This window comes from Bombina bombina, chromosome 7, assembly GCF_027579735.1.
Source record: "Bombina bombina isolate aBomBom1 chromosome 7, aBomBom1.pri, whole genome shotgun sequence".
NCBI lineage: Eukaryota > Metazoa > Chordata > Amphibia > Anura > Bombinatoridae > Bombina > Bombina bombina.
The window spans coordinates 552,892,342-552,917,438 of record NC_069505.1 but is presented as its reverse complement, the minus strand read 5'-3'; the positions used below and the strand labels follow the sequence as shown (position 1 = coordinate 552,917,438).

The 25,097-nt window shown below is 41.0% G+C and overlaps 1 protein-coding gene across 1 annotated transcript in view; it reads left to right on the top strand.

Moving 5' to 3' along the window:
- The window catches only part of SYNGAP1 (synaptic Ras GTPase activating protein 1), a 620,999-nt gene that overhangs the window by 463,012 nt on the left and 132,890 nt on the right, over positions 1–25,097 (top strand). Inside the window, exon 13 of the mRNA XM_053721876.1 lies at positions 23,963–24,541. Coding sequence (XP_053577851.1) covers positions 23,963–24,541 — 579 coding nt within the window. The remainder of the gene's footprint in view (positions 1–23,962; positions 24,542–25,097) is intronic.

The window sequence follows — 25,097 nt, the reverse complement described above, 5'->3', positions numbered from 1 at the left end:
GGGGAGACTTAAGGGTGGCATTCTTCCCTTGTAATGCCAAGTAAATCTGAGAGATCACATGTTTCCCCCTGGATTGTGTGCTGCATATCCTTTCTAGTGGAGTCATGGGTTGGCGTATTCTACAAGCCATATATTTAGAGATAGCTGATGAAATCTGTAAGTATAGAAACCAATTTAATGTGCATGGTTGGATTTTGTCTCTGATCTGGTTAAATGAAAGTATTGCTGTTCTATCTAGATAGTCTGCCACTCTGTACAATCCTTTATTTTCCCATTTCCCCACTAGTTTTCTAAGATCTGCAGTCAACAGGAATTTCAGGGGTAGTAGTAGTGAGTGAGGGTTAAGTAGTCCTTTCTGTTGTGTTATCTTATGCCAGGTATGTACTGTGTTTTGTGTCACTGGTGATCTATATGTGAGCTTTTTTGTGTTTCCTGTGGGTTCCCATAAAATATCTGCCGGACTCTCGCTACCTTCAATATCCGCCTCTATCTTTGGCCAGATTACTCCTTGAAAGTTTTTCCCTATGATTACCGATTGTGCTAGCCTGGAGGCTTGATAGTAGTCCACTAGGTTTGGGACTCCCACTCCTCCTATCTGTCTGTGTTGCTTCAGTGTCTGTGATGCTATTCTTGCCCCCCCAACCCCCCTCAAAAACCGTGACAAATCCGCCTGCAGGGCATTTAAATCCGCCCGGGGGACCCCAATCGGCAGAGCTCTAAAAAGGTATAAAACCCTAGGGAGGACATTCATTTTTATTGCTGACAACCTCCCGTACCATGAAAATCTACCCTTACTCCAGCTATTTAAATCCTTCCTAATGACTCTATAGAGAGGCACATAATTTAGTCTGTAAAGTTCTGAAAAGGTGCTATTAATCTTAATTCCCAAGTAAGTGATATGGGTCTTTGCCCATGTAAGATTAAAATTTAGCTCTACCAACTTTTTGGTATGGGGCGGGAGACATATCGGAAAAGCTTCACACTTGTCCAAATTAACCTTGTAGCCCGAAATCTCTGAGAATTTCCCTAGAATATCATACAGTTTAGGTAAAGAAGTCAAAGGTCTGGTCAGTGTCAATAGGATATCATCTGCGAATAGCGTCAGTTTATAGTCTTCGGTACCCACCCGCACCCCTGTTACATCCGCCGACTGTCTAATGAGCGCAGCTAGTGGTTCTATGCAAATGGCAAACAGCAGCGGGGAGAGCGGACATCCCTGACGGGTCCCGTTTAAGATATCAATGGATCTTGAAATGTATCCCGCAGCTCCCACCACCGCCGTCGGCCGTGAGTATATGGTTGACAGTGCCTTTATAAAAGCTCCCTTAAAACCCATTCTATCTAATATTTTAAACATAAAGGACCAGTCTATCCTATCAAACGCCTTTTCCGCGTCAAGTGATAAGAGTAGTGATGGTGTCTTGGTCTGTGTTAAGTAATCCACCAGGGTCAAGATTCTTCTCACATTGTCTGGGGCCTCTCTATCCATAATAAAACCCACTTGATCTCTATGGATTAGTGACGGCAGGATCAATTTAAGTCTGTTGGCCATTATTTTTGTAAAAATTTTGAGATCCGTGTTAATCAATGAAATAGGTCTATAATTTTGACAATGCTTTGAGTTTTTCCCTATTTTAGGAATCACCACTATTTTAGCCTGTAACATATCTCGAGGTAACTCCCCTCCCGCCAGCACACTATTGCAAAAAGTCAACAAGTGGGGTAATAGCTCTTTTTTAAATAACTTATAATATTCCCCCGTTAGTCCATCTGGGCCCGGTGCTTTCCCCGTCTTAAGGTCTCTAATCACTGTTAATATTTCCATGGCTGAGATATCTGCATTAAGAGTTGAAAGGTCTGTATCCCGAATCACTGGTAAATTGACCTGCCCCAGAAGGTCATTTGTCTGCCGAGTGAGGTCCCCCGGAGCCACCTTTTTCCCATCATAAAGATTCTCATAATATTTTGCAAACGTTTCGGCTATTTCCTGAGGGTTTGAAGTTGAAGTCCCCCCCTGTTTCTGGATGGAGGGGATTGCAAAGAACTTGGTTCTCTCCCTCAGTTTGTAGGCCAGATATTTATCTGGCTTGTTCGTGTACACATAGTAGTGTGCCCTCAACCTCAAAGCTGCGCGAATGGAATTCTCTTTTAAAATTATGGACAATTCTGATCGCCTAGACTGAAGGGACTTATATACCCCCCGCGATAGAGTGCGTCTGTGCTCCTGCTCAAGTGTCTCCACCTCCCTCTGAAGTTTACTCACTATTTGTGTCGATTGCTTCAACGCCATCGATTTCTCCTTGATAAGTATACCCCTCATGACCGGTTTATGTGCTGCCCAAATCATCAGTGGATTTCCCGTTGTCCCCACATTTAGCTGCCAATATTCCTGCATTGCTACTCTGATCCTATCACATATTCCTGGGTTCTTAAGTAACGTTGGATTGTATGTCCATGATCTTGGCCGTGCGAAGTGCAATATGCCTGCGAGTTCTAATATTACTAGGGTATGATCTGACCAAACACACGGTTGTGTGCTTGATGCTATCAAGTTAGGGGTTAGTATTTGGCTCACAAAAATGTAGTCTAAAGTGGAGTATGAGTTGTGCGCTGGTGAATAATATGTGTAGTCGTGTGTGGAGTTCCCAACCGCTTCCCATGAGTCTATAAGGTTGTGCGCTCCCAGTGATTCCCTGATGGACTTAACAATCGCATTATGGCGATGCTGCTTGTTTGACTGACCCCCGTGTCCCTCCCCCGAAAAGGAGGTCATAGATACATTGAAATCCCCAGCCAAAATTATCCTGTCTTGTGACCACTGGGTAAGATGTTGCGTAATGTTTCCAAAAAATTCATTCTGTGTTTCGTTGGGTGCATATACATTGCAAAGGGTAACTTTGGTGTTCTGTATCGTGCCTCTCACTATCACAAACCTCCCCTCTTTATCCCTAGCTACACTATCCAATATGAAATCCAGAGATTTGTGTAATAGAATTGTCACCCCCCTCTTTTTAGAATCGGTCGTAGAGTGAAAATGATGTGGGAACTGCTGCGTCCAGTATTTTGGGACAGTCTGAGATATAAAGTGCGTTTCTTGAAGAAATATAATGTTAGCTTTTAACTTCAGGTAGGGTGTCATTGCAGTCCTCCTTTTAATATCCGAATTTAATCCCCTCACGTTATGGGATATTAGTCTGATGTTATCTGTCATCTTTGGTCCCCTCTATCTCCTTTCTCCATGTCCCTAGCTGAACTTTCCCAAAAGGTCCGCCAGAACCGTCCCAAGCCCCTCCACCCGCATTTATCCATAGTACCTGGGTTTCTATAACACCTCGAACCGTCCTCCCCTTTTCTCCTCCAAGTCTATAAGGAAACACCTGGATTAAAAAAACAAAACTGAAATAACAAGTAAAATTGAACATATAAACATAAACTCTAGTTACCGTCACTGAGTTCAAACTCATTGCATACCTAGGTGCAGTTAACCATATCTTTTACTCGTTATGGCATGACTCATATCATAGACATAGGTTATAGTCAGACAAGAAAAAAAAAAAAAAAAAAGAACAAAAGACAACAAATTTGTCGACATTTCTGGCTACTGAGACCTGTCAAAACAGAAATAAACTTTATAACAATTTATCTTTGTTCAAAAACCCCCCCACCTCCACCTCTGCAACCCCAAACAAACAGGAAGAACATGTTCTAGAATATAAAACATTTACTTAACAGTTAAATACTTATCTGGCCCCTGGTTTAAGTCCTTGCGGGCCCTGAAAGTTCAAAATGAAGCCTTCTGCTTCGGTCATATTATTTTCATGCAAGAATAAAGGGAATACCCCTCTTCTATTCAAACGAGATCTCTGTGGTCATGATGAAGTTCAAGTCTTGCGTTTCTTTTCCGGTATCTTGGACCATTGTCTTTGGCGAGGTCTGCCTTCCAGATTAGTTGGAGCAGTGGTTACTTCCTGTTGTAGCATAGTCGGTAGATCCATCTTCATCTTACGGCAGGCTTCTGGAATCTCCTGGGGATCCTTTATAGAGAGTGTCCTGTTGTCCCACGTTATGTGGAGAGCGAAAGGGAAGCCCCAACGATATGGGGCTTGATTCTTCCTTAATAAGGTAGTAAGTGGTCGAAGAGAGCTCCTTCTTTGTAGAGTCCTCAGGCAGAGGTCCTGATAAAACTGAATGACATTCCCCTGGTACTTAAAAGTGGGGTTCTTCCTCGCAGCTGTAAGAATTTCCTCCTTTTCTTGGAAGCGTAACATCTTGATGATCACATCTCTGGGAGGCTCTTCTCTCTTAGGCTTAGGCCGAAGGGCTCTATGTGCCCTCTCCATTTGGAATCTGTCGTCTCCCCCTGAGCCTGTAATACTCAAGAAGAGATTGAGCAAATACGCATTCAACTCCCCAGGGCCTATTGATTCTGGAACTCCTTTTAACCGCAAGTTGGATCTGCGGCTACGATTCTCTAGGTCCTCTAGTTTATCGTATACATCTTCTAATTCTGATTGTTGGGTAGTAACTTGATCTCTTACTGCATTCAGGTCTTCCACCATTGTATCCCCACTTTCTTCCAAGGAGTTCACTCGTGACCCCAGATCAACTATTTCCTGTTTTAATTCTTTTATGCTATTAGTCACAGAGTTCTGTAGGTTTTCCATTTTCTCTAACATTCTTTCAAAGTTTACATTAATGTCCTGCTTGGAGACCAGGTTATCTAAATCTGCTCTGGTGAGAGGCCGTAAATCCTCCATTTTATCTTTAGCTCCTTCTTCCACCTCTCCCTCCTCATCCGATTGTTGCACTGGGGTGTCTGCGGGTTTATCCCCTCTGATAGATTTAAAGAAAAGGTTAGTCGTGGGTTGTTTATTAAGTGACGACGTCTTAGAATTTTTCCTGGCCGCCATCTTTGGAGTTCCTTGTCACAGTATCAGTTGTGATGCTGCGTACAGCAATGCCCTGAGGGTCAGATCAGCTAAAGGCGAGCAAAGTGCCCCAAACCTAACGCTCAGTAATATACAGACAGTCTCTCCTCAGGCACTTGCCCTCATATATTGAACCCCAAGAGGCCTCAGTATCATTAAAGTATCGTCATATGTATAAGAGTTCGTATCTGCAGGTCAAAGAGGCATGATGGGATAGAGATGTGCCAGATTTTTCTTATATGAGGGGTGTATCATAGAGAGTGTGCCCCAAAAATAATCTTATGAAGCTTCAGGAGTCATAGTGTTACTGTGGCTTTCCTTGTATACATTGTGGTATCACCATCCCCTCCTATTCAAAGATCACTTCTGACTCTAGGGCTCTGCAGTTTTTTCCCTTAGTCTCAATCAAATGCAGGTATTTAGCTTGTCTCCCTGTATTACATTAACATTGAGTGAAGCTCCATAGTATGCATGTAATATTCTGGATAAGGGAGCACAAGGTTCAGGGCTTGCCAAGATCAAATAATCCCTTTCCCTGCACTTGATAGCTCTGTACCGTAAATGGGCGTTCTGCTATTAATGGGCTTTTAACTTTACTTTATTGCAGGTCTTTTTACTTTATTGCAGGTATCCCTGCATCGCTTATATAACTGCCCCTGAGCCCTTCAGTGCTCCTAATCGCTATCTCACAGCAGTCCCTTGCTTATCTAGCAGGCGTGAACAGGGCCTCCCTGCATACCTGAAGCTCCGTAGCTTAGGAGCTGCATAAGCCGGTCGCTACCCGTTCCGTTAACTTCTCCCTCTGCTGTCAGCCTCTCAGTCGTGTGCCGCTCCCTGCGATGTTCATCCTGCTAACCCCTCTATGTATCTCCGGTAAGCTGCGCACTCACTTTGAGAGCCGGGTCAGAAGCAGCTCCACGTGGGTTTTAGAAATGGCGTCTAGCGCGCCACTGCTCCGTTGTAAAGAGCCTTGTAACTGGGTCGCCACTCTCCCCTCTGCTCACTCTTGTCAGCGGATGAGTCCCTTTATCATTGCTGTCCTTTTTAGTGAACTTTCAAATCGCCAACAGCCCTGTCATGCCAAGTAGTCATCTATTCTGCACAGAGCTTATCCTCTAGGCTGCCATTCCTTAGCCCCTCCTTCATTGTAAATTTAAACACCTTTTATGTTGTTTTATTTTCAGGCAAAATAACAAATATACATGTTTAAATGCTGCTCTTTCATATAGAAGATAGAACACTTTTAAGTAAACTGATGCAATCCAAGGTTTATAGTTGTTAGAGTCTCTCCTACGCCAATTTTGAGAATTTCTACCATAACCATGGATAGTGGATAGTTAGTTGATAGGATTGTGGGTGTACCTAGGCAGTTTATGGGCGTGTCTGGGAGCTTGGTGGGTGTGGCTGGGATAGTGGGTAGTTAGTTGATGGTATTGTGGGTGTGTCTAGGCAGTTTATGGGCGTCTCTGGGAGCTACGTGTGTGGCTAAGGAGAATTTTGCAAATAGGAACATTTGACTTTCTCAGAGGGACAGCAGGACAGAGCTCAGAATTAGGGACTGTCCCTCTCAAATAGGGACAATTGGGAGGTCTAAGTTCATAGGGTTATTAATATTTAGAACAGTCAGGGGACTGGATGAGCTGCAATAATTATTTTTTATTTTGGTGGGAGCGACATGGTGGTTAATGATACGGGCTGTAAAACCTATAGGCATATGACATATCTGGTGTCAGCATTTCGTTCTGTAAACCTGCCATAAGTATTTGCTACATTTTGATGACACACATGAAACGCAGTGTTGCTCAAAATGTAAACCTCTATTGTGATTAAACCTTGTACTATTGATTGTAAAAAACTATGACCTAGATTACAAGGAGCAAAAATGCAAGCTCAATATTTTGTGCTTAAATACCGCTTGCATTTTTTCACTGCTAGTGGATGGTTATGTATTGCGCGAGCAGTAGTATGGTGCGCTCTATGGTACTTATGTCAGAGATCGCGGATTAGGATTGCCACATTAGCCATGTTTTCCCGGACACACATAAGTTACACATGCTGCAGGGTGTGCAGAAGGGAACATGTATTGTGTTTCTGTACAGCACTATTCATATTCCTTCCTGCACACCCTGCACCATGTGTAACTTATAAGTGTCCAGAAAAATATGGTGGAGGTGGAAACCCTAGCACGGATGTTTAATTTTCTTCATGTAACAGATTTCTACGAGGGACCGTAGTAAAATATGTTGGATAAAGGCAGTGTAGGGCAAATAGCCTGAAACTAAAATAAGGATTAAAGCCATTAGGAGTGTGTAAGCTGTGTAGTTGTAACTATGTTGTATTAATGTTGGTGGGGTTGTGACTTCCCTCCCTCCCTTGGTTTTGGTAAGGTGGCAATCTTTAGGTTGAGCATTGCTATGGTGTTCAACAGGGGTCTGAGGCTTGCTGAGGGCTACACGGCCAGTTTCTGTAACCCCCAGGGTGGTAGGTTTTACTCCCCAGGACGTGGCATGCTTGTTGTGCCTAGTCACCCCTGGTCCTACTGGTGTGGAGTTTTCAAGAAACACTCCTTGGTTTGGTGGTTGGTCCATGCCCTGGTTTGCCATCAGGAGGTAGAGTGACGGCTGTGCAGGGGGTAGGCTGAAGTCCCCAGGTCCGTGCATGGAGGTCCCTACCCCATTTGAGTTGCCGTGAACTCCCTAAGTCCATCTGTGTGCAGCTGAGCTCCACTTGTTGTTGGCATTTACGGGCACGGTCCATCTTCCTAACAGTGGTTGCTTACACTCCTAGTTAGATTGCCGCCACCTGGTGTAAGTTTTGATTGGTTGCTTCCAGCCGGATCTCCATGTTCTGCAATAAATGTGACCTAAGGGTCTTCCCCACACTCTGGTGTTCTGTGTTTATTTATTTAAGTTATTTGTTATTGGTTATGGTTCAGTCAGTTCTATGACTGTTATGTTAATGTCCAGCAAGACACAGGAGGAAAGGTTGTTTAATTCCTTATCCAAATGGGCAAAGCCAATCGGGTGCAAAAATTCCATAGTGGAGTATTTAAAGGGATACTAAACCCAAATTGTTTTATTTAATGATTTAGGTAGAGCATTTGGGTTTAGTGTCCCTTTAATTTATTTCCAAAGCATTTTTTAATCTAGTTTTCTATTTATAACCTTGTTTGTATAGTCCATTCTATTACCTTTGTTACCTGGGGGACTGCAGCACTCCATGCCGCCTTAAAGGCGTTTAAGCCCAGCGCTTTTAGGACGGCATTTTAAAGCCTAACGGCGTCTAAGGGTTAAAAGGCGGTTAATAAGAATGTATTGCGTGCAAGCGCAAATCTTATCTGAAGACTTGTAAAATAAGCACAATGAGCGTGCTACTACTTTATGCACTATATATGTATCAGGCATGTTAACTGCTATGGTTAAGCATTAAAACCAACAACTTGTAATACCCCATGGAGCATTATTGATTGTGTGAGGCAGATCGCAAAATAGTGCACCAAACAGTAATAATTGTGCTTTTGTGGGGGGATTAAAGGGATATGAAACCCAAACATTTTCTTTTGTGGTTCACACAGAACATACAATTTAAAAAAAGTTTACAATTTACTTCTGTTATCAAATTTGCTTCATTCCCATAGTATTCTGTGTTGAAGAGATACCTAGGTAGGCATCTGGAGCACTACATGACAGGAAATAGTGCTGCCATCTAGTGCACTTGCAAATGGATAACATTCTTGCAAAACTGCTGCCATAAAGTGCTCCAGAAATGGGCCGGCACTTGAGCTAACCTACCTGCTTTTCAACACTTTTCAACAAAAGATACCAAGAGAATGAAGCAAATTTGATAATAGAAGTCAATTAGAAAGTTGTTTAAAATTGCATGCTCTGTCTGAATCATGAAAGAATTTTTTTTAGGTTTCATATCCCTTTAAAGTCAGCTCTGGGACAGCAGTGCTCTACTAGCCCTGAGCTGAATATGACTGGTGATTGGTGGCTATGCTCCAATGCCACCCCTGATTGGCTCAGGTATCATGTTCATATCTATAACATTAAGTAAATTGCAGCTCCTGAAAAAAAACTACTGCACTAGACAGTTTTTAGGCTTTAAAGTGCCTTTACATTGCCGTCTATGGGCACTGTGTGTTCCCAGTAATTGTTTATATTCATATATATGTATGTGTTAATATCTGTATATACACTTATATATTTATATAAGCATATACATACTGTATATATTTACAAATTGCTGCGCTACTTACACCCTGTGCGAGTTCTCATGCCGTGTCTCACGACATGAGAACGAGGCTCCCATTGGAGCCTATGGAAGCACTTTCTCGTGAGTGCAATGCTTCCCAGCAATGCGAGCTCGCGTTTGCATTGCTTTCAACTTGTAATACCAGTGCACATTAGCATGAGCTGGTATTACTCAGTGGAGTGCTAATATCGCTTTCAAGAAAGAAATATTTAGCGCTCCACTTGTAATCTGGCCCTTTGTATTATGAATAATAAAAAGTTTGGACTGTCGTGTCCCTTTAACTATGTGTTTAACCATAGCAAATGGGTTCTATGCAAGCAATAGTACTTTAACTCTCTTATACACACCCTTTGGGGCATATTTATCAAGCTCCGAAAGGAGCTTGATGCCCCGTGTTTCTTGCGAGCTTGCAGGCTCGCCAGAAACAGCAGTTATGAAGCAGCGGTCACAAAGACCGCTGCTCCATAACCTGTCCGCCTGCTCTGAGCAGGCAGACAGACATCGCCGAAAATCAACCCAATCGAGTACGATCGGGTTGATTGACACCCCCTGCAGGGGGCGGCATTGCACCAGCAGCTCTTGTGAGCTGCTGGTGCAATGCTGAATACGGCGAGCGTATTGCTCGCCGTATTCAGCGAGGTCTGTCGGACCTGATCCGCACTGTCGGATCAGGTCCGACAGACCTTGATAAATTGGGTCCTGAGTGTTCCAGTTCTGCATTGTTATCTAGATGTGAAACAGATTTCTATTCTTTGTAGTAGACATGTACACAGGCGCAAAATTTGTTTAGTCCAAAAGATTAATTTCAGATTTTTTTAAACAATCGGTTTGGCCAAAATTCATCAATGCAGCCATTCGGTTTGGAAGGATATTTGATTTGGATTTGTTACCGTTATTTCCAATGGGAACAGCTACTACAGACAATATTTACAAAAAATCTTACATTATAGGATTCGGACAATTCAATTAAAAGTACCTATCTTTTAATATTAAAAAACATATAACTCCTGTATGACTAAAATTCAGCACTTAGTACCTAACTGGCTGTCCCTAACATCCGTCATTTGTGATACTATCGAAGGATTGAACAGTAGACGATGGACAATGGATGGTAAAGTCCCCCTGTAGATCATTACAAATAAACCCCTTTCTGCACCTTTTTTTGGCACCATTAACAAGAGAACAAATACATTTTGTCAAGTAATCATTTATTTTTCCTCCAATAATGTATTTTGCTGTTCAAAACGACTCAACGAATCAGCAGATTTCGGACAAATGCAAATCCCGAATGCACCTTTCTACTTTGTAGTTATGAAAGACCTAACCCAAAACATCCTGTTCCTTTACCTTTTTAGTTCAGGTAGAAGACTGAGTATTTGTTTCTACTGTTACTGATTTTGCTGGTACCAAATATGTTATCAGAGAAGACCATGGGATCAATAGGAATATCACTGAATTCATAGAGATATGGAGAATTGAGCTTTCAAGGCTTGAAATGAGGCTCAAGAAAAAGGAGATGGTTCCAGGAAGTGGCGCTTTCTAAAGTCTATACTTGGTCTGTCCCAAGATAAAGGGGCAAGAGGGGAAAACGGACGATAGTAGACTTCAGTAACATGGAAGACAATGCACCTGAAGTTTAGCACAGACTAAATAAAGGAAGAATCTATGTTTTATCCTAAACATTGGCTTCTTTGATAAGTCCATAACTGTGTATGAAACCAAGGGTGGTGAGAAAGATTCCAACCTACTTATCCAAAATATTATAGATCTTAAACTTAGAAGGATAGAACGGTAAAAACATAAATGTGCGTGAGTGCATTTAAATTTTTATTAGAAGCATTTTTGTGAGACACGGCATGAGAACTAGCAGTTTTAAATGAATATGAATATATACAGAGCTCAGAGAATATATACAGAGCTCAGAGCCGTCAGTAGCACTCATCCACCTTGAGGGCAATCTGGGGGCTCTCACTGACTCCCACCTGGGGACTTCACGTTTGGCGCAGTGATGTCACGCTCAATGATGTGATGACGTCACTGCACAACTTTATTTAAATTATTTTCGGTTATTTGTAGAGCGCCAACAGATTCCGAAGCGCTATTGACAAAGGCGGAGTACAACAAAACAATTATTGGGATCAAATGGGTAGAGGGCCCTGCCAAGAGTTGCACTGTTGTAGTCAGCTCTTGAGTAGGTGATCAACAAACAGCTGGACTCTTAGGCTTACATGCTAAGGGGGTTCAGGGGATAGCAATGGAGGAGAGGAACTGGTATAAAGAAAGGTTAGCGTAGGTTGTATGCATCCCTGAACAGTAGAGTCTTTAGGGAGCACTTGAAGCTTTTAAAACTAGAAGAGAGTCTTGTGGAGCGAGGCAGAGAGTTCCACAAAATGGGAGCCAGTCTGGAGAAGTCCTGTAAATGGGAGTGTGATGAGGTGACAAGAGAGAAGGAGAGTAGGAGGTCATAAGCAGAGCGAAGGGGACGGGAGGGAGAGTATCTGGAGACAAGGTCTGAGATATAGGGGGGAGCAGTGCAGTTGAGGGCTTTGTATGTCAGAATGAGAATTTTGTGTTTGATCCTAGAGGCAAGAGGAAGCCAGTGAAGGGATTGGCAGAGAGGTGCAGCAGATGAAAAGCGACGTGTAAGGAAGATGACTCTGGCAGAGGCATTCATTATGGATTGTAAAGGAGCTAGGCGGCAGGTGGGGAGACCAGAGAGGACAGAGTTGCAGTAATCGAGGCGGGAGAGAATGAGAGAGTGGATTAAAATCTTAGTTGTGTCTTGTGTAAGGAAGTGTCTAATTTTAGAGATGTTTTTAAGGTGGAAGCGGCAGGCTTTAGCCAATGACTGAATGTGAGGAGTGAAAGAAAGATCTGAGTCAAATGTGACCCCGAGACATTGGGCATGCGGGGTAGGGGTAATGATGGAGTTGTCGACAGTTATAGAGAGATTGGGGGTGGAGAGTTTAGAAGGGGGGAAAATAAGGAGCTCAGTTTTGGAGAGATTTAGCTTGAGGTAGTGAGAGGACATCCAGTTGGTGACACGGGTTAGCAAGGAAGGAGAAAGGTCTGGTGCAGAGAAGTAGATTTGGGTGTCATCGGCATACAAATTATATTGTAAACCATGGGACTTTGTTAGGGAACCTAGTGATGATGTGTAGATTGAGAAGAGAAGGGGACCGAGGACAGAGCCTTGCGGTACTCCGACAGAAAGTGGTGACGGGCCAGAGGAGGCCCCAGAGAAGGCTACGCTAAAGGTACGGTTTGACAGGTAGGAAGAGAGCCATGAGAGGGCTGTGTCACATATGCCAAAGGATTGGAGGGTTTGGAGTAAGAGAGGGTGGTCAACAGTGTCAAAGGCTGCGGACAGATCAAGGAGGATAAGCAGAGAGAAGTGGCCTTTTGATTTTGCTGTAAGTATGTCAGTGGTAACCTTAACAATTGCTGTCTCTGTGGAGTGATGGGGACGAAATCCAGATTGCAATGGGTCAAGGAGGGAGTTTATTGTAAGGAAATGGGATAGGCGTGCATAAGCTCGTTTTTCGAGAAGCTTTGATGCAAGAGGGATGAGGGAAATAGGGCGGTAGTTGGATGGGGAGGTAGGATCAAGGGAAGGTTTTTTGAGGATAGGTGTGACCAGTGCATGTTGTAGCGATGAGGGAAATATACCGGTGCTGAGGGAGAGGTTGAAAGTGTGTGTGAGTATAGGGGTAAGGGTGGCAGAGAGGGAGGGGAGTAGCTGTGAGGGGATAGGGTCAAGGGGACAGGTAGTGAGGTGAGAGCTCAGTATAAGTGCTGAGACTTCTTCCTCAGTAACAGGGGAGAATGAGCTAAGTTTAAGGTTATGTGGGTTGTGGTTGATTGAGAGCATTTGAGGGGGTGAGAGAATGGAATTATGTTGAGCTGATTTAATTTCTGATGGAGTCGATTTTGTTATTGAAGTGGTTGGCAAAATCTTGAGCTGACAGAGAAGTTGTTTTAGGAGGTGGGGGAGGGCGGAGAAGAGTATTGAAAGTGGAGAACAAACGTTTTGGGTTTGAAGAGATAAGAGTAGAGAAGTAGTGTTGCTTATGGAAATTAAGGGCAGAGTAGTAGGAGTTCAAGGTAAATTTGTAACGTTGAAAATCAGCTGAACTCCTAGATTTTCTCCAGTGCCGCTCAGCAGTACGGGAACATCTGCGTAGGTATCGTGTCAGAGGAGTATGCCAGGGCTGAGGATGAGTGTTTGATTTCTGAGCTATGGTAAGAGGGGCGAGATTGTCAAGGACGGATGTAAGGGTGGAATTATAGTGGCAGATAGATTGGTCAGGGCATGAAAAGGAGGAGAAGGATGAGAGGAGAGGTTTGATGGAATTAGAAAGCTGTTGTTGATCTAATGACATAATGCTTCTGTGAAGTTTGTTGTGAGGAGCAGAAGGAGGGAGAGTTGTAGGGAGGGATGATATGTTGCAAGTAAGGAGATGGTGGTCAGAAAGATGAAAGGGGGAGTTTGTGAAGTTTGAGAGGGTGCATCGATAGCTAAAGATCAGGTCAAGGGAGTGACCGTCTGTGTGAGTGGAAGAATCAGTCCATTGTGACAAACCGAAAGAGGAAGTGAGTTGCAGAAGTTGTTTTGCAGATGAGGCAGTGGGATTGTCAGGAGAGATGTTGAAGTCACCAAGAATGAGGGAAGGGGTGTCTGAGGAAAGGAAATAAGGTAGCCAGGCAGCCAAGTGATCTAGAAATTGAGTTGAGGAGCCAGGAGGACGGTATATGACTGCAACACTTATAGAAAGAGGAGAGAATAAGCGAATCATGTGGGTTTCGAATGAGGAAAATGTGAGGGAAGAGATGGGATGGATTTGTTGAAAGGTTCAACGAGAGGAAAGTAAAATACCTACACCACCTCCTTGTCTATTACCAGACCTAGGAGTGTGGCTGAAATGGAGACCCCCATGTGACAGAGCAGCAGTGGATGCTGTGTCTAGGGGAGAGAGCCAGGTTTCTGTTAGGGCCAGAAGGTTGAGGGAGTGGGAGATAAAGAGGTCATGTATAGAAGTGAGTTTGTTGCAAACAGAGCGAGACTTCCAAAGTGCACAAGTGAAAGGGGAAGTGGCTTTTGATGCAAGAGGAATGTGAGTAAGGTTGTCAGAGTTTTGTTTTTTGAGTCTATGGGACGGTACACATGGATGTGCACAGCTAGGCAGTTGTTGGGGACCAGGATTAGGGGCGATGTCACCAGCAGTAAGTAAAAGCAGGAGGGAGAGTGACATGAGATGAGATACAGATTTGCAGTAGTGAGACTGCTTTTGAGACAAGGTGCAGGGGGAGAGAGAGTGTTTAAGAATAGGTAATGTTCATGAGTACAAAAGTAAGGTGAGTTTAAGACAGATGGGCTAATGAACAGTGTAGGTGGAGAGGGAGAAGGAGTAATTGAATAATGTAGTTTGTTATAGTTATATTTAAAGTTATATATATTTATATTATATATATTTATATTATATATATTTATATTATATATATTTATATATATATATATATATATATATATTTAAAGTTGACAATGGACAAGTATAGGGAGATGGGGTCATACTGCTTAGAAGCCTTTATCTCGTGCATCTAAGCAGCTACTGACCCCCCAAGTTCCACAGTTGGAAAGGTAATCGCCTAACCTTTCAAACGGTATAAGTCTTGGGGATCTGGAAAAAAAAGTTAAATAGTTAAAAATAAATATATTTAAAAAAAGTAAAAAATAAAAAAAGCTCAAAACCAGCTTAGCACCCAGGTGGGAAATGGCTTAGCAGCCAAAGGGTTAAATAATATATTTTAAGGGCAAACAGATACCTGACGTGCAAGTAATACGTTTATATAGATGTGTTTATAAATATAAATATATATATATATATATATATATATATATATATATCATTTTCCCATTACCAAAACAAAAAAAATAAAGAAATATTTTCAGTATTTTGCTGAGTAAAAGAAAGATAGGAAGGCCAGTAATATATTAGATCTTAATGAGTTAATTGCGTGCTTTTAAGCGAGACAGACATTTGTTCGTTCACCATGCCCTTGTAACACAAACAGGTAATCCAGTATACGGGGAGTGAGGAAGGCCCAGGTGAGCTGTGTAACTTGCTCAGTGACTAGAAACAGGCATCCAGACTTGTACATTTGCTTTGTCTCTATAGGGCTTTAGCACAAGCCCTGTCATGTACCTACTCAATTTTCTTATTTGACATTCCAGTATAGTAAGAAATAAAAAATAAGCGTGAACTCCCCAATTCCCTCTGCCCATAACCAGTCTCTCTGCCTCAGGTATCTTTCGCCTTGCAGAAGCGGCGGAAGTATTCGCAACTCCACAGTCTGCTAGGCCCAAAAACCTCAAATTGTTCTTCTACGATGACTTCAAGCTCCTCAACTAGCCTCTCCGACTCCTGATCACTCTCATCTTCCGCCATGCTGATATCACGACCTGTGCGTACTGCTACCGCAGGGCAACCGCACCACCCCCTCCTCTTCCTGCTCCCCCCATTCCATTGTGCTATTGGTAAGCAGGGCCATCAATCATTAATATCATCTGAATGATAGGCAAAAGAACGAGAAGCGATCTTAACTGACTGGACATTTATAATATCCGTCAACATTAGGCCTCCAGAAGACGTGACATCACCTTCCACGAACACCTGACATAAACATGCTCAGTGCTGCTTTTTATTTTTAAATTTTAACCCGGTTTACTCGGCAGCAGAAGGCTAGCCTATATAGAGCCCCCTTCTGTACGTCATAGTGGGTGTCATAGGGGGCGGGGTTAAAAGTTGCATACTCTTGCGATTTGAAAATCGCAGATAAATAATCGTGATTAATTGCACAGCCCATAACTGCTATGTAAAGGCACTTTTCAGTGCCTTTTTTTTTCCCAACACCCCCCCCCCCCCCACTTTTACATATTATTTTACCAAAAGATCAAAGCACATTTGAAAATAGAAGTAAATTTAAAAGTGTCTTAAAATGACATGCTCTATCTGAATCATGCAAGTCTAATTTTGACTTTCCTATCCCTTTAAGTAAAACATATTGTTTAAGTGTCATCTGCACACCATGGGGTAGATTTAACAAGCAGCCAATGCTACTTTCTTCGCCCAGCGTTATAAGACCACTGCTCCTTAACTTCTCCGCCACCTTTTAGGTGATATGATCGGGATGATTGACACCCCCTGCTAGTGGCCGATTGGCTGCCAGTGAGCATTGCACAAGCATTTCACTATTGCACAAGCATTTTTTCAAATAAAGATACCAAGAGAATGAAGAAAAATTGATAATTGAAGTAAAAGAGAACGTTGCTTAAAATCGCATGCTCTATCTGAATCATGAAAGTTTAATTTTGACTTGACTATCCCTTTAAAGGGACATCAAATGTTAAGAAATGAACGTTTTGTATAGAAAGTTAGTGCATAACTGTTTTAATCCCTTTTCAAACTTATATATAGTAATATCTGCAAGATCACTAGATAAAAATACCTTAAAAATAGTCCCATAGTCTACCGCCCACCCCATCTCCTTTACATTTGCGCTTTCATATCTCGGGCTGCCCCCTGCTGAGCATGCGCTTTTAAACGTGTCTCTCATGACACTAATGTAAACAGCGATCACAATGCCTCAGTAGAGAGAAAGTGTATTTACCCCAAGACCAAAACGAGCGGATCATTAAAATCAATAAACCAGTAAACAAATATTACAAGTAACCCTGCATACAGCTGTTAAATTGTTTTTAAAAATACGCTGATTATGCTCTATGGGGTATATATAACGCTCCTGCTCCAATGAAGTATATAACACAATGATACAAGCAATTAAACAGGCATTGTAATCTACTTTTTTCTTTGATTTGTCGGCTTCAGCAATTTTATTTCCATTATGCATGTGCTAGATGTCTGCTCCTTGAAGCCAGAGCAGAATAATACAGGGAGAGTGCAAAGTTAGATAATAATGATGCAGAAAATATCCATCTCATCAGCTATATCACACAATGATTTCTGTAAAGAAAAAAACTAAAACTAGTGACATCGGGGGTTGTCTGAGGAGACTTCATGAGGACTGTTTTAAAGATATTTATTTCATGAAATATTGCAATTATAATAAAACTGTGCACATATATTAGAGCTAGAGTTCAAGTAGAGCGCTAGATTAGCGCCCGCAAACGGGTAAATTTGGCCGTTTGCGGGCGCGTGATAAATAACCAGCCATTACAAGTCAGACCTCTGGTTAATTTCCTTAATGTCCCCCAATTGCCCCCAAACTTAAGTGTTACATTTTCGTGCGCTGGTATTACAAAGTGGAGCGCCCATATTGCTTTAGCGAAAGCGATATTTTGCCCTCCACATATAATTTGGCCCTAAATAAGTAATGGACACTCTAAAGTGAACATTATTTAGCGTTTACGTTCCCTTTAATTTGTGTCATACAAGTCACTGCTGACCCTATGAGAAATTGTGGTGTTTGAATACCAGTGAATGAGCCCTTGCAGCATATGTGCATATGTCGCTGACAAACAGTAATAACATTTACTAGGAGCATTTTTGCTAATAGATGTATATTGTTAAATGCTTCTATTTAAAGTTAAAAAGACCCCATGCACATTTCAGTTTGACCTTTCTATCCCTTTTAATTAATTTTGTTTGTGGCCCTTGTCCGTCATATTTTTTTCCAAAATTCATATAACTTCCAACCTTCAAGTTTTAGAAATGACCTTTAGTTTTTAACTTAGTCATGACTAAGGGCCTATTGTAGGCCTAAAACATTGGTGTTTGTACATATGGGCCCAGTTGCAAAATAACAGTAATTTATAAAACTTGGAGGCTTGAAGTTATATAAATTTTGGAATACGATTGTGACCTGGCAAGTCTTCTTCCGTGCCCCATATACTAGGTGTGCTATCTTCCCACCTGAGATATTGAATACCGTAAAATTTGGTGCCATTTGTCTTGATGATAAGTGCCACTAAAAAAATCAGGTAACTAAAGGAGTTCTAATTAACATTAAGCATCAGCATCTCAGTTATCTACCGTTCTACTATTTTCACATTATGGCAACCAACATTTACCACTTTTATTAATGTTGCACTCTTGCAAGATTTATTCACAACCATTCACCAAAATGTTAATCTTATGGACCACAGGAACAAGCTAAGTTTAGAACAACAGAAATGACCCTTATGTGATCTACCACCAGGGAATGATACATGGGCACATTTAAATCGAAGTCATAAGAAGTTGTCATCAGGTCATTAATTGCTAAAATAGCTGTTGGACATAATAATAACTTTTTTATTTTATTTTTTGCTCACAAGAAAGCCATTAATCATTGTCAGCTTGACTAAGTCTATGATTTTCAAAGAGACTTTCAGCTTGGCTTACTTGGAATAAAGGGAATAAATGCTTTTTACAACTAGTCAGGAAATAAATTGTTTAAAAAATGTTTAAACCTAAGAAAAACACACATATTAAATTATATATATATATATATATATATATATATATATATATATATATATATATATACATATACACACACACACAAACAATATATATTAAATACTGAAATATATATTAAAGTAATAAAGAATTTGTAATTATGTATGTAGAATTATATATAAACATATTTTAATGTAGCAAATAATTTTCGGCTAGATTACAAGTTTTGTCGGTAAAAACTTGCGGAGCTAACGCTCTTTTTTTTCCAGCGCTCACTTTAAACAACGCTGGTATTACGAGTTTTCTGAATGGCTGCGTTAGCCTCAGAAAAGTGAGCGTTGAGCAAAATTTAGCTCCACTTCTACCTGTAATACCAGCGTTGCTTAGTGGTAAGCTGGAAAAACGTGCTCGTGCACGATTTCCTCATAGGATACAACGGGGCTGAGCTGGCTAAAAAAAAAACTAACACCTGCAAAAAAGCAGCGTTCAGCTCTTAACGCAGCCCCATTGTTTCCTATGGGGAAACACTTTCTAAGTCTACACCTAACACCCTAACATGAACCCCGAGTCTAAACACCCCTAACCTTACACTTATTAACCCCTAATCTGCCGCCCCCAACATCGTCGCCACCTGCATTATACTATTAACCCCTAATCTGCCGCTCCGGACACCGCCGCCACCTACATTATCCCTATGAATCCCTAATCTGCTGCCCCAATCATCGCCGACACCTATATTATATTTATTAACCCCTAATCTGCCGCCCCCAACATCGCCACCACCTACCTACAATTATTAACCCCTAATCTGCCGCCCCCAACGTCACCACTACTATAATAAAGTTATTAACCCCTAAACCTAAGTCTAACCCTAACACCCCTCTAAGTTAAATCTATTTTTAATAAATCTAAATAAAATTACTATAATTAAATAAATTATTCCTATTTAAAACTAAATACTTACCTATAAAATAAACCATAAGATAGCTACAATATAACTAATAGTTACATTGTAGCTATTTTAGGATTTATATTTATTTTACAGGCAACTTTGTATTTATTTTAACTAGGTACAATAGTTATTAAATAGTTAATAACTATTTAATAGCTACCTAGTTAAAATAATTACAAAATTAGGTAGCTATTAAATTAAATAGTTATTAACTATTTAATAGCTATTGTACCTAGTTAAAATAAATACAAAGTTGCCTATAAAATAAATATAAATCCTAAGATAGCTACAATGTAACTATTAGTTATATTGTAGCTATATTAGGGTTTATTTTATAGGTAAGTATTTCGTTTTAAATAGGATTAACTTATTTAATTGTAGTAATTTTATTTAGATTTATTTAAATTATATTTAATTTAGGGGGTGTTAGGGTTAGACTTAGGTTTAGGGGTTAATAACTTTATTATAGTAGCGGCGACGTTGGGGGCGGGAGATTTGGGGTTAATAATTGTAGGTAGGTGGCGGTGATGTTAGGGACGGCAGATTAGGGGTTAATAAAATTTATTATAGTGTTTGCGAGGCTGGAGTGCGGCAGTTTAGGGGTTAATACATTTATTATAGTGGCGGCGATGTCCGGTCGGCAGATTAGGGGTTAATAAGTGTAGGTAGGTGGTGGCGACGTTGGGGGGCAGATTAGGGGTTAATAAATATAATGTAGGTGTCGGCGATGTTAGAGGCAGCAGATTAGGGGTTCATAGGTATAATGTAGGTGGCAGCGATGTCCGGTCGGCAGATTAGGAGTTAAAACATTTTATTTTAGTGTTTGCAATGTGGGGGGGCCTCGGTTTAGGGGTTCATAGGTAGTTTATGGGTGTTAGTGTACTTTGTAGCACTGTAGTTAAGAGCTTTATGTTCCGGCGTTAGCCCATAAAACTCTTAACTACTGACTTTTATATGCGGTAGGAGTCTTGGAGGTAGAGGCTGTACCGCTCACTTCTTCCAAGACTTGTAATACCAGCGTTAGCCAAATCCTATTAAAAAGATAGGATACGCAATTTACGTAAGGGGATTTGCGGTATGGAAAAGTTGCGGGAAAAAAGTGAGCGGTACACCTGTACCGGCCATACTCGTAATACCAGCGGGCGTTAAAAAGCAGCGTTAGGACCCCTTAACGCTGCTTTTTAAAGCTAATGCAGAACTCGTACTCTAGCCGTTTATATAATATAGTAAGAAAAATGGTAAAGAATAGGAATTTGACAAATATTAATTCAATAGTAAATATTTATAAATACAGTCGCATGTCTATTGCAGCTGAGTCAATCACAGTAAATGTTGCATATGTAAGACAAGTTTTTATATCATCGGGTTTGAGAGTCTATGCAAACTTACTCTGAGACACCACATTTCTTCTAAAAACTAAAAGGTCACAGTAAAATATAAATGTGGTTAACACAATCACCTGATACAATATCCAAGGGCTTGGAAATTAATATAAAAATAACTGAACCGGCAGCAAAATGGAAGCCAGAATCACTTTACGCCAACAGACTTTTACGCTTTTTCCCCCCCAGCTACAATACAAACGATTCTACGTGCCTTTACATAATGTTGGCATTTAAATTATTGGAACTCGCTATGCCCAAGTCAAACAAGTTGAAAACAATGAAAATAATGTATGGCAATGAGAATGAAAATAGTAGTCACGTTTTATCACTTACTCACTGTGATCTATGTGTTTAAGGGGTAGTATAATGGGACACTTCATTCTGTGGATAATGATCTAATGTAAAATAATGTAAAATCTTTTGTATGGGAGGTCTGCTTGTGTGTGTATATATATATAAATATATATATATATATATATATATATATATATGGTTATATATATATATATATATATATATATACACACACAATATATATTTGCTTTTAATCTAGCTTTGTGCTTGAGTACCAGACTGTCTATGTGTTGTGTTAATAATTTTGTTTTGTCATTTTTGCTATGGATTTTGCACCAAGGCTTGTTTAAGACTAACTGCCTGAGTACCTTAAAGATGTGTAGCTGTCTGTGAGTGCTGGTGAGCACCCAGGGCTGGGAGTTTTGCAGGGTCATGGGATGTGTACCCAGTCCAGTTTGAGGGTGAAGTCCACTTCCGTGTTTTGTATGTGTCTAGGGAAATTACAAAGGACCTGTGTCACCCTAGATTGTATCTCAGTGTGTTTGTTTAAGGCATGCATTACGTGGCTGTAGGTTAGAGTGCCAGGGAGGAAGAGACCTTGATGTGGTCCTGGTCCTATCACAATTTGACCAAATGCTGTAACTAACTCTTCCATTTTGCTTTTAATCTATCTGTGTTCTTGCAAGAGAGTGCCAGACTTTTTATGTGTTGTGTTAATAATTGTGTTTTATAATTTTCCATATGGGCTTTGCAGCCAGGCTTTGCTGGGGTTAACTGCCCGAGTCCCTGAAACCTGTGGAGTTGCCTCTGAGTGCTCGTGAGCACCGAGGGCTGTACGTTTTTCAGGGAGTGAGAAATTGCAGGGACTAGTAAATTTTTCCCTCTGGGCTAGTAACCTTTAACCACTGACTAGTAAACTTTTCAACCCCTGTATACACAAACTCACTCACACACACACACACATATATATATATATATATATATATATATATATATATATATACAGTTGTGCTTATAAGTTTACATACCCTGGCAGAATTTATGATTTCTTGGCCATTTTTCAGAGAATATGAATGATAACACAAAAACTTTTCTTTCACTCATGGTTAGTGTTTGGCTGAAGCCATTTATTATCAATCAACTGTGTTTACTCTTTTTTTATCATAATGACAACAGAAACTACCCAAATGACCCTGATCAAAAGTTTACATACCCTGGTGATTTTGGCCTGATAACATGCACACAAGTTGACACAAAGGGGTTTGAATGGCTATTAAAGGTAACCATCCTCACCTGTGATCTGTTTTCTTGTAATTAGCGTGTGTGTATAAAAGGTCAATGAGTTGACTCCTGACAGACCATTGCATCTTTCATCCATGGGGAAAGCAAAAGAATTGTCAAAGGATCTGCAGGAAAAGGTAGTTGAACTATATAAAACAGGATATAAAAAGATATCCAAGGAATTGAGAATGCAAATTAGCAGTGTTCAAACTCTAATAAAGAAGTGGAAAATTAGGGTTTCTGTTGAAACCAAACCACAGTCAGGTAGACCAACTAAAATTTCAGCCACAACTGCCAGGAAAATTGTTCGGGATGCAAAGACAAACCCACAAATAACTTCAGGTGAAATACAAGACATATGGTGTGGCTGTTTCAAGATGCACAATAAGGAGGCACTTGAAGAAAGATGGGCTGCATGGTCGAGTCGCCAGAAGAAAGCCATTACAAAATATCCCGTTTACAAACCTTCTGGCACAAAGTCATTTGGAGTGATGAGACCAAAATTGAGCTTTTTGGCCCCAACCATAAACGCTACTTTTGGAGAGGAGTCAACAAGGCCTATAATGAAAGGTAAACCATTCCTACTGTGAAACACGGAGGTGGATCGCTGATGTTTTGGGGATGTGTGAGCTACAAAGGCACAGGAAATTTAGTCAGAATTGATGGCAAGATGAATGCAGTATGTTATCAAACAGAACCCCTCATTTTCCACTTCTTTATTAGAGTTTGAACACTGCTGATTTGCATTCTCAATTCCTTGGATATCTTTTTATATCCCTTTCCTGTTTTATACAGTTCAACTAACTTTTTCCCACAGATCCTTTGACAATTCGTTTGCTTTCCCCATGACTCAGAATCCAGAATCGTCAGTGCAGCACTAGATGAAAGATGCAAGGGTCCGTCAGGAGTCCAGAAACTCATTGACCTTTTATACACACACACTAATTGCAAGCAACAGATCACAGGTGAGGAAGGTTACATTTAATAGCCATTCAAACCCCTTTGTGTCAACTTGTGTGCATGTTATCAGGCCAAAATCACTATGGTATATAAACTCTTGATCAGGGTCATTTGGGTAGTTTCTGTTTTCATTATGATTTAAAAAGAGTAAACACAGTTGATTGATAATAAATAGCTTCAGCCAAACACTAACCATGAGTGAAAGAAAAGTTGTTGTGTTATCATTCATATTCTCTGAAAAAAAGGCCAAGAAATCATAAATTCTGCCAGGGTATGTAAACTTGTGAGCACAACTTAACTGTATATATATATATATATATATATATATATATGTGTGTGTGTATGTAAAAAACGTTATTTTTGTGCGTAATCTGTTTAATTTCCTCAGTAACATCCATTTTCTTCTTTCGTGTTCGTTCAGTAACCCATGTTCTACTTCTCTTTCATCAGCTCCATTGACATGACCCGACTTCCCTCACCCACCAAGGATAAGTCCTCCAAAGACATGTTCTTTGTCTCTCGTCGTCCCCTCACCCGCTCCTCGCCCGCCTATTGCACCAGCAGCTCGGACATCACAGAACCGGATCAGAAGATGCTTAGTGTGAATAAGAGTGTGTCTATGTTAGACTTGCAGGACAGCCGAATGAACAGCGTTTCCAACCTTCAGGCAGTGGGGGACCTCCTAAACTCCAGCCAGGCCTCCATCTCTGGAGGACTACGCCCAGGGGGCAGGCTCTCCCAGGGCAGCGGATCCAGCATTGCAGCAGGTCTGAGGTTGAGCCAGATGGGGGTCACCACCGATGGGCTCTCAGCTCAGCAGCTGCGCATCCCCTTGTCCTTCCAGAACCCGCTCTTCCACATGGCGCCTGATGGCCCTGTTGGGCCACCCTCTCACCAGGCTCCTCATCGGCCGGACCCTGGAGCTGATGCCTTTGCCCCCTTTCATGGGTACAGCAAGAGTGAAGACCTGAGTTCCGGAAAGCACATGCTGCACAGCCACAGCTACAGCGATGATTTCACCCGGCAGGGGTCAGAGTTCAGGTACCGGCCCCACTAGGGGGCACATTAAGAATAGACAATATATATATATTTATAAAAAAATATATATATATGTATTTATATAATATACAGATACCTAAGCATGGTACCTGTCTATAATATAAGTGCAAGTAGGGTGCAGGACTAGCACTGATCCTTCTAGGGTTCAATGTATTGAATTCTGTTTAGCTGGTAGTGGAACATAAGTATGAAAGGGCTAGATTACAAGTGGCACGCTAACGTTAGTGCGTGCACAATATTGAATATTGCGCCCACTCTAACTTGTGTGCGTATTACTAGTTCAAAGTACACGCGACTGCACGAATGCAAACTAAATTTCTTCTCATCGGGTTAGCACAAGTGAAGTCCGCGCATAAAGGGTTAGGGCTAAATAGAAAGTTGCACCAAACACAACATAAATACATTAAAATATTCATTATCAAATAAAAATTATTAATATAAATATTTAAAAAAAAGTTATAAGGGTTCAAAGGCATATGGTATATAACAAGGCATTTGAATGGAAAGGGTTATCATGTATACAAGT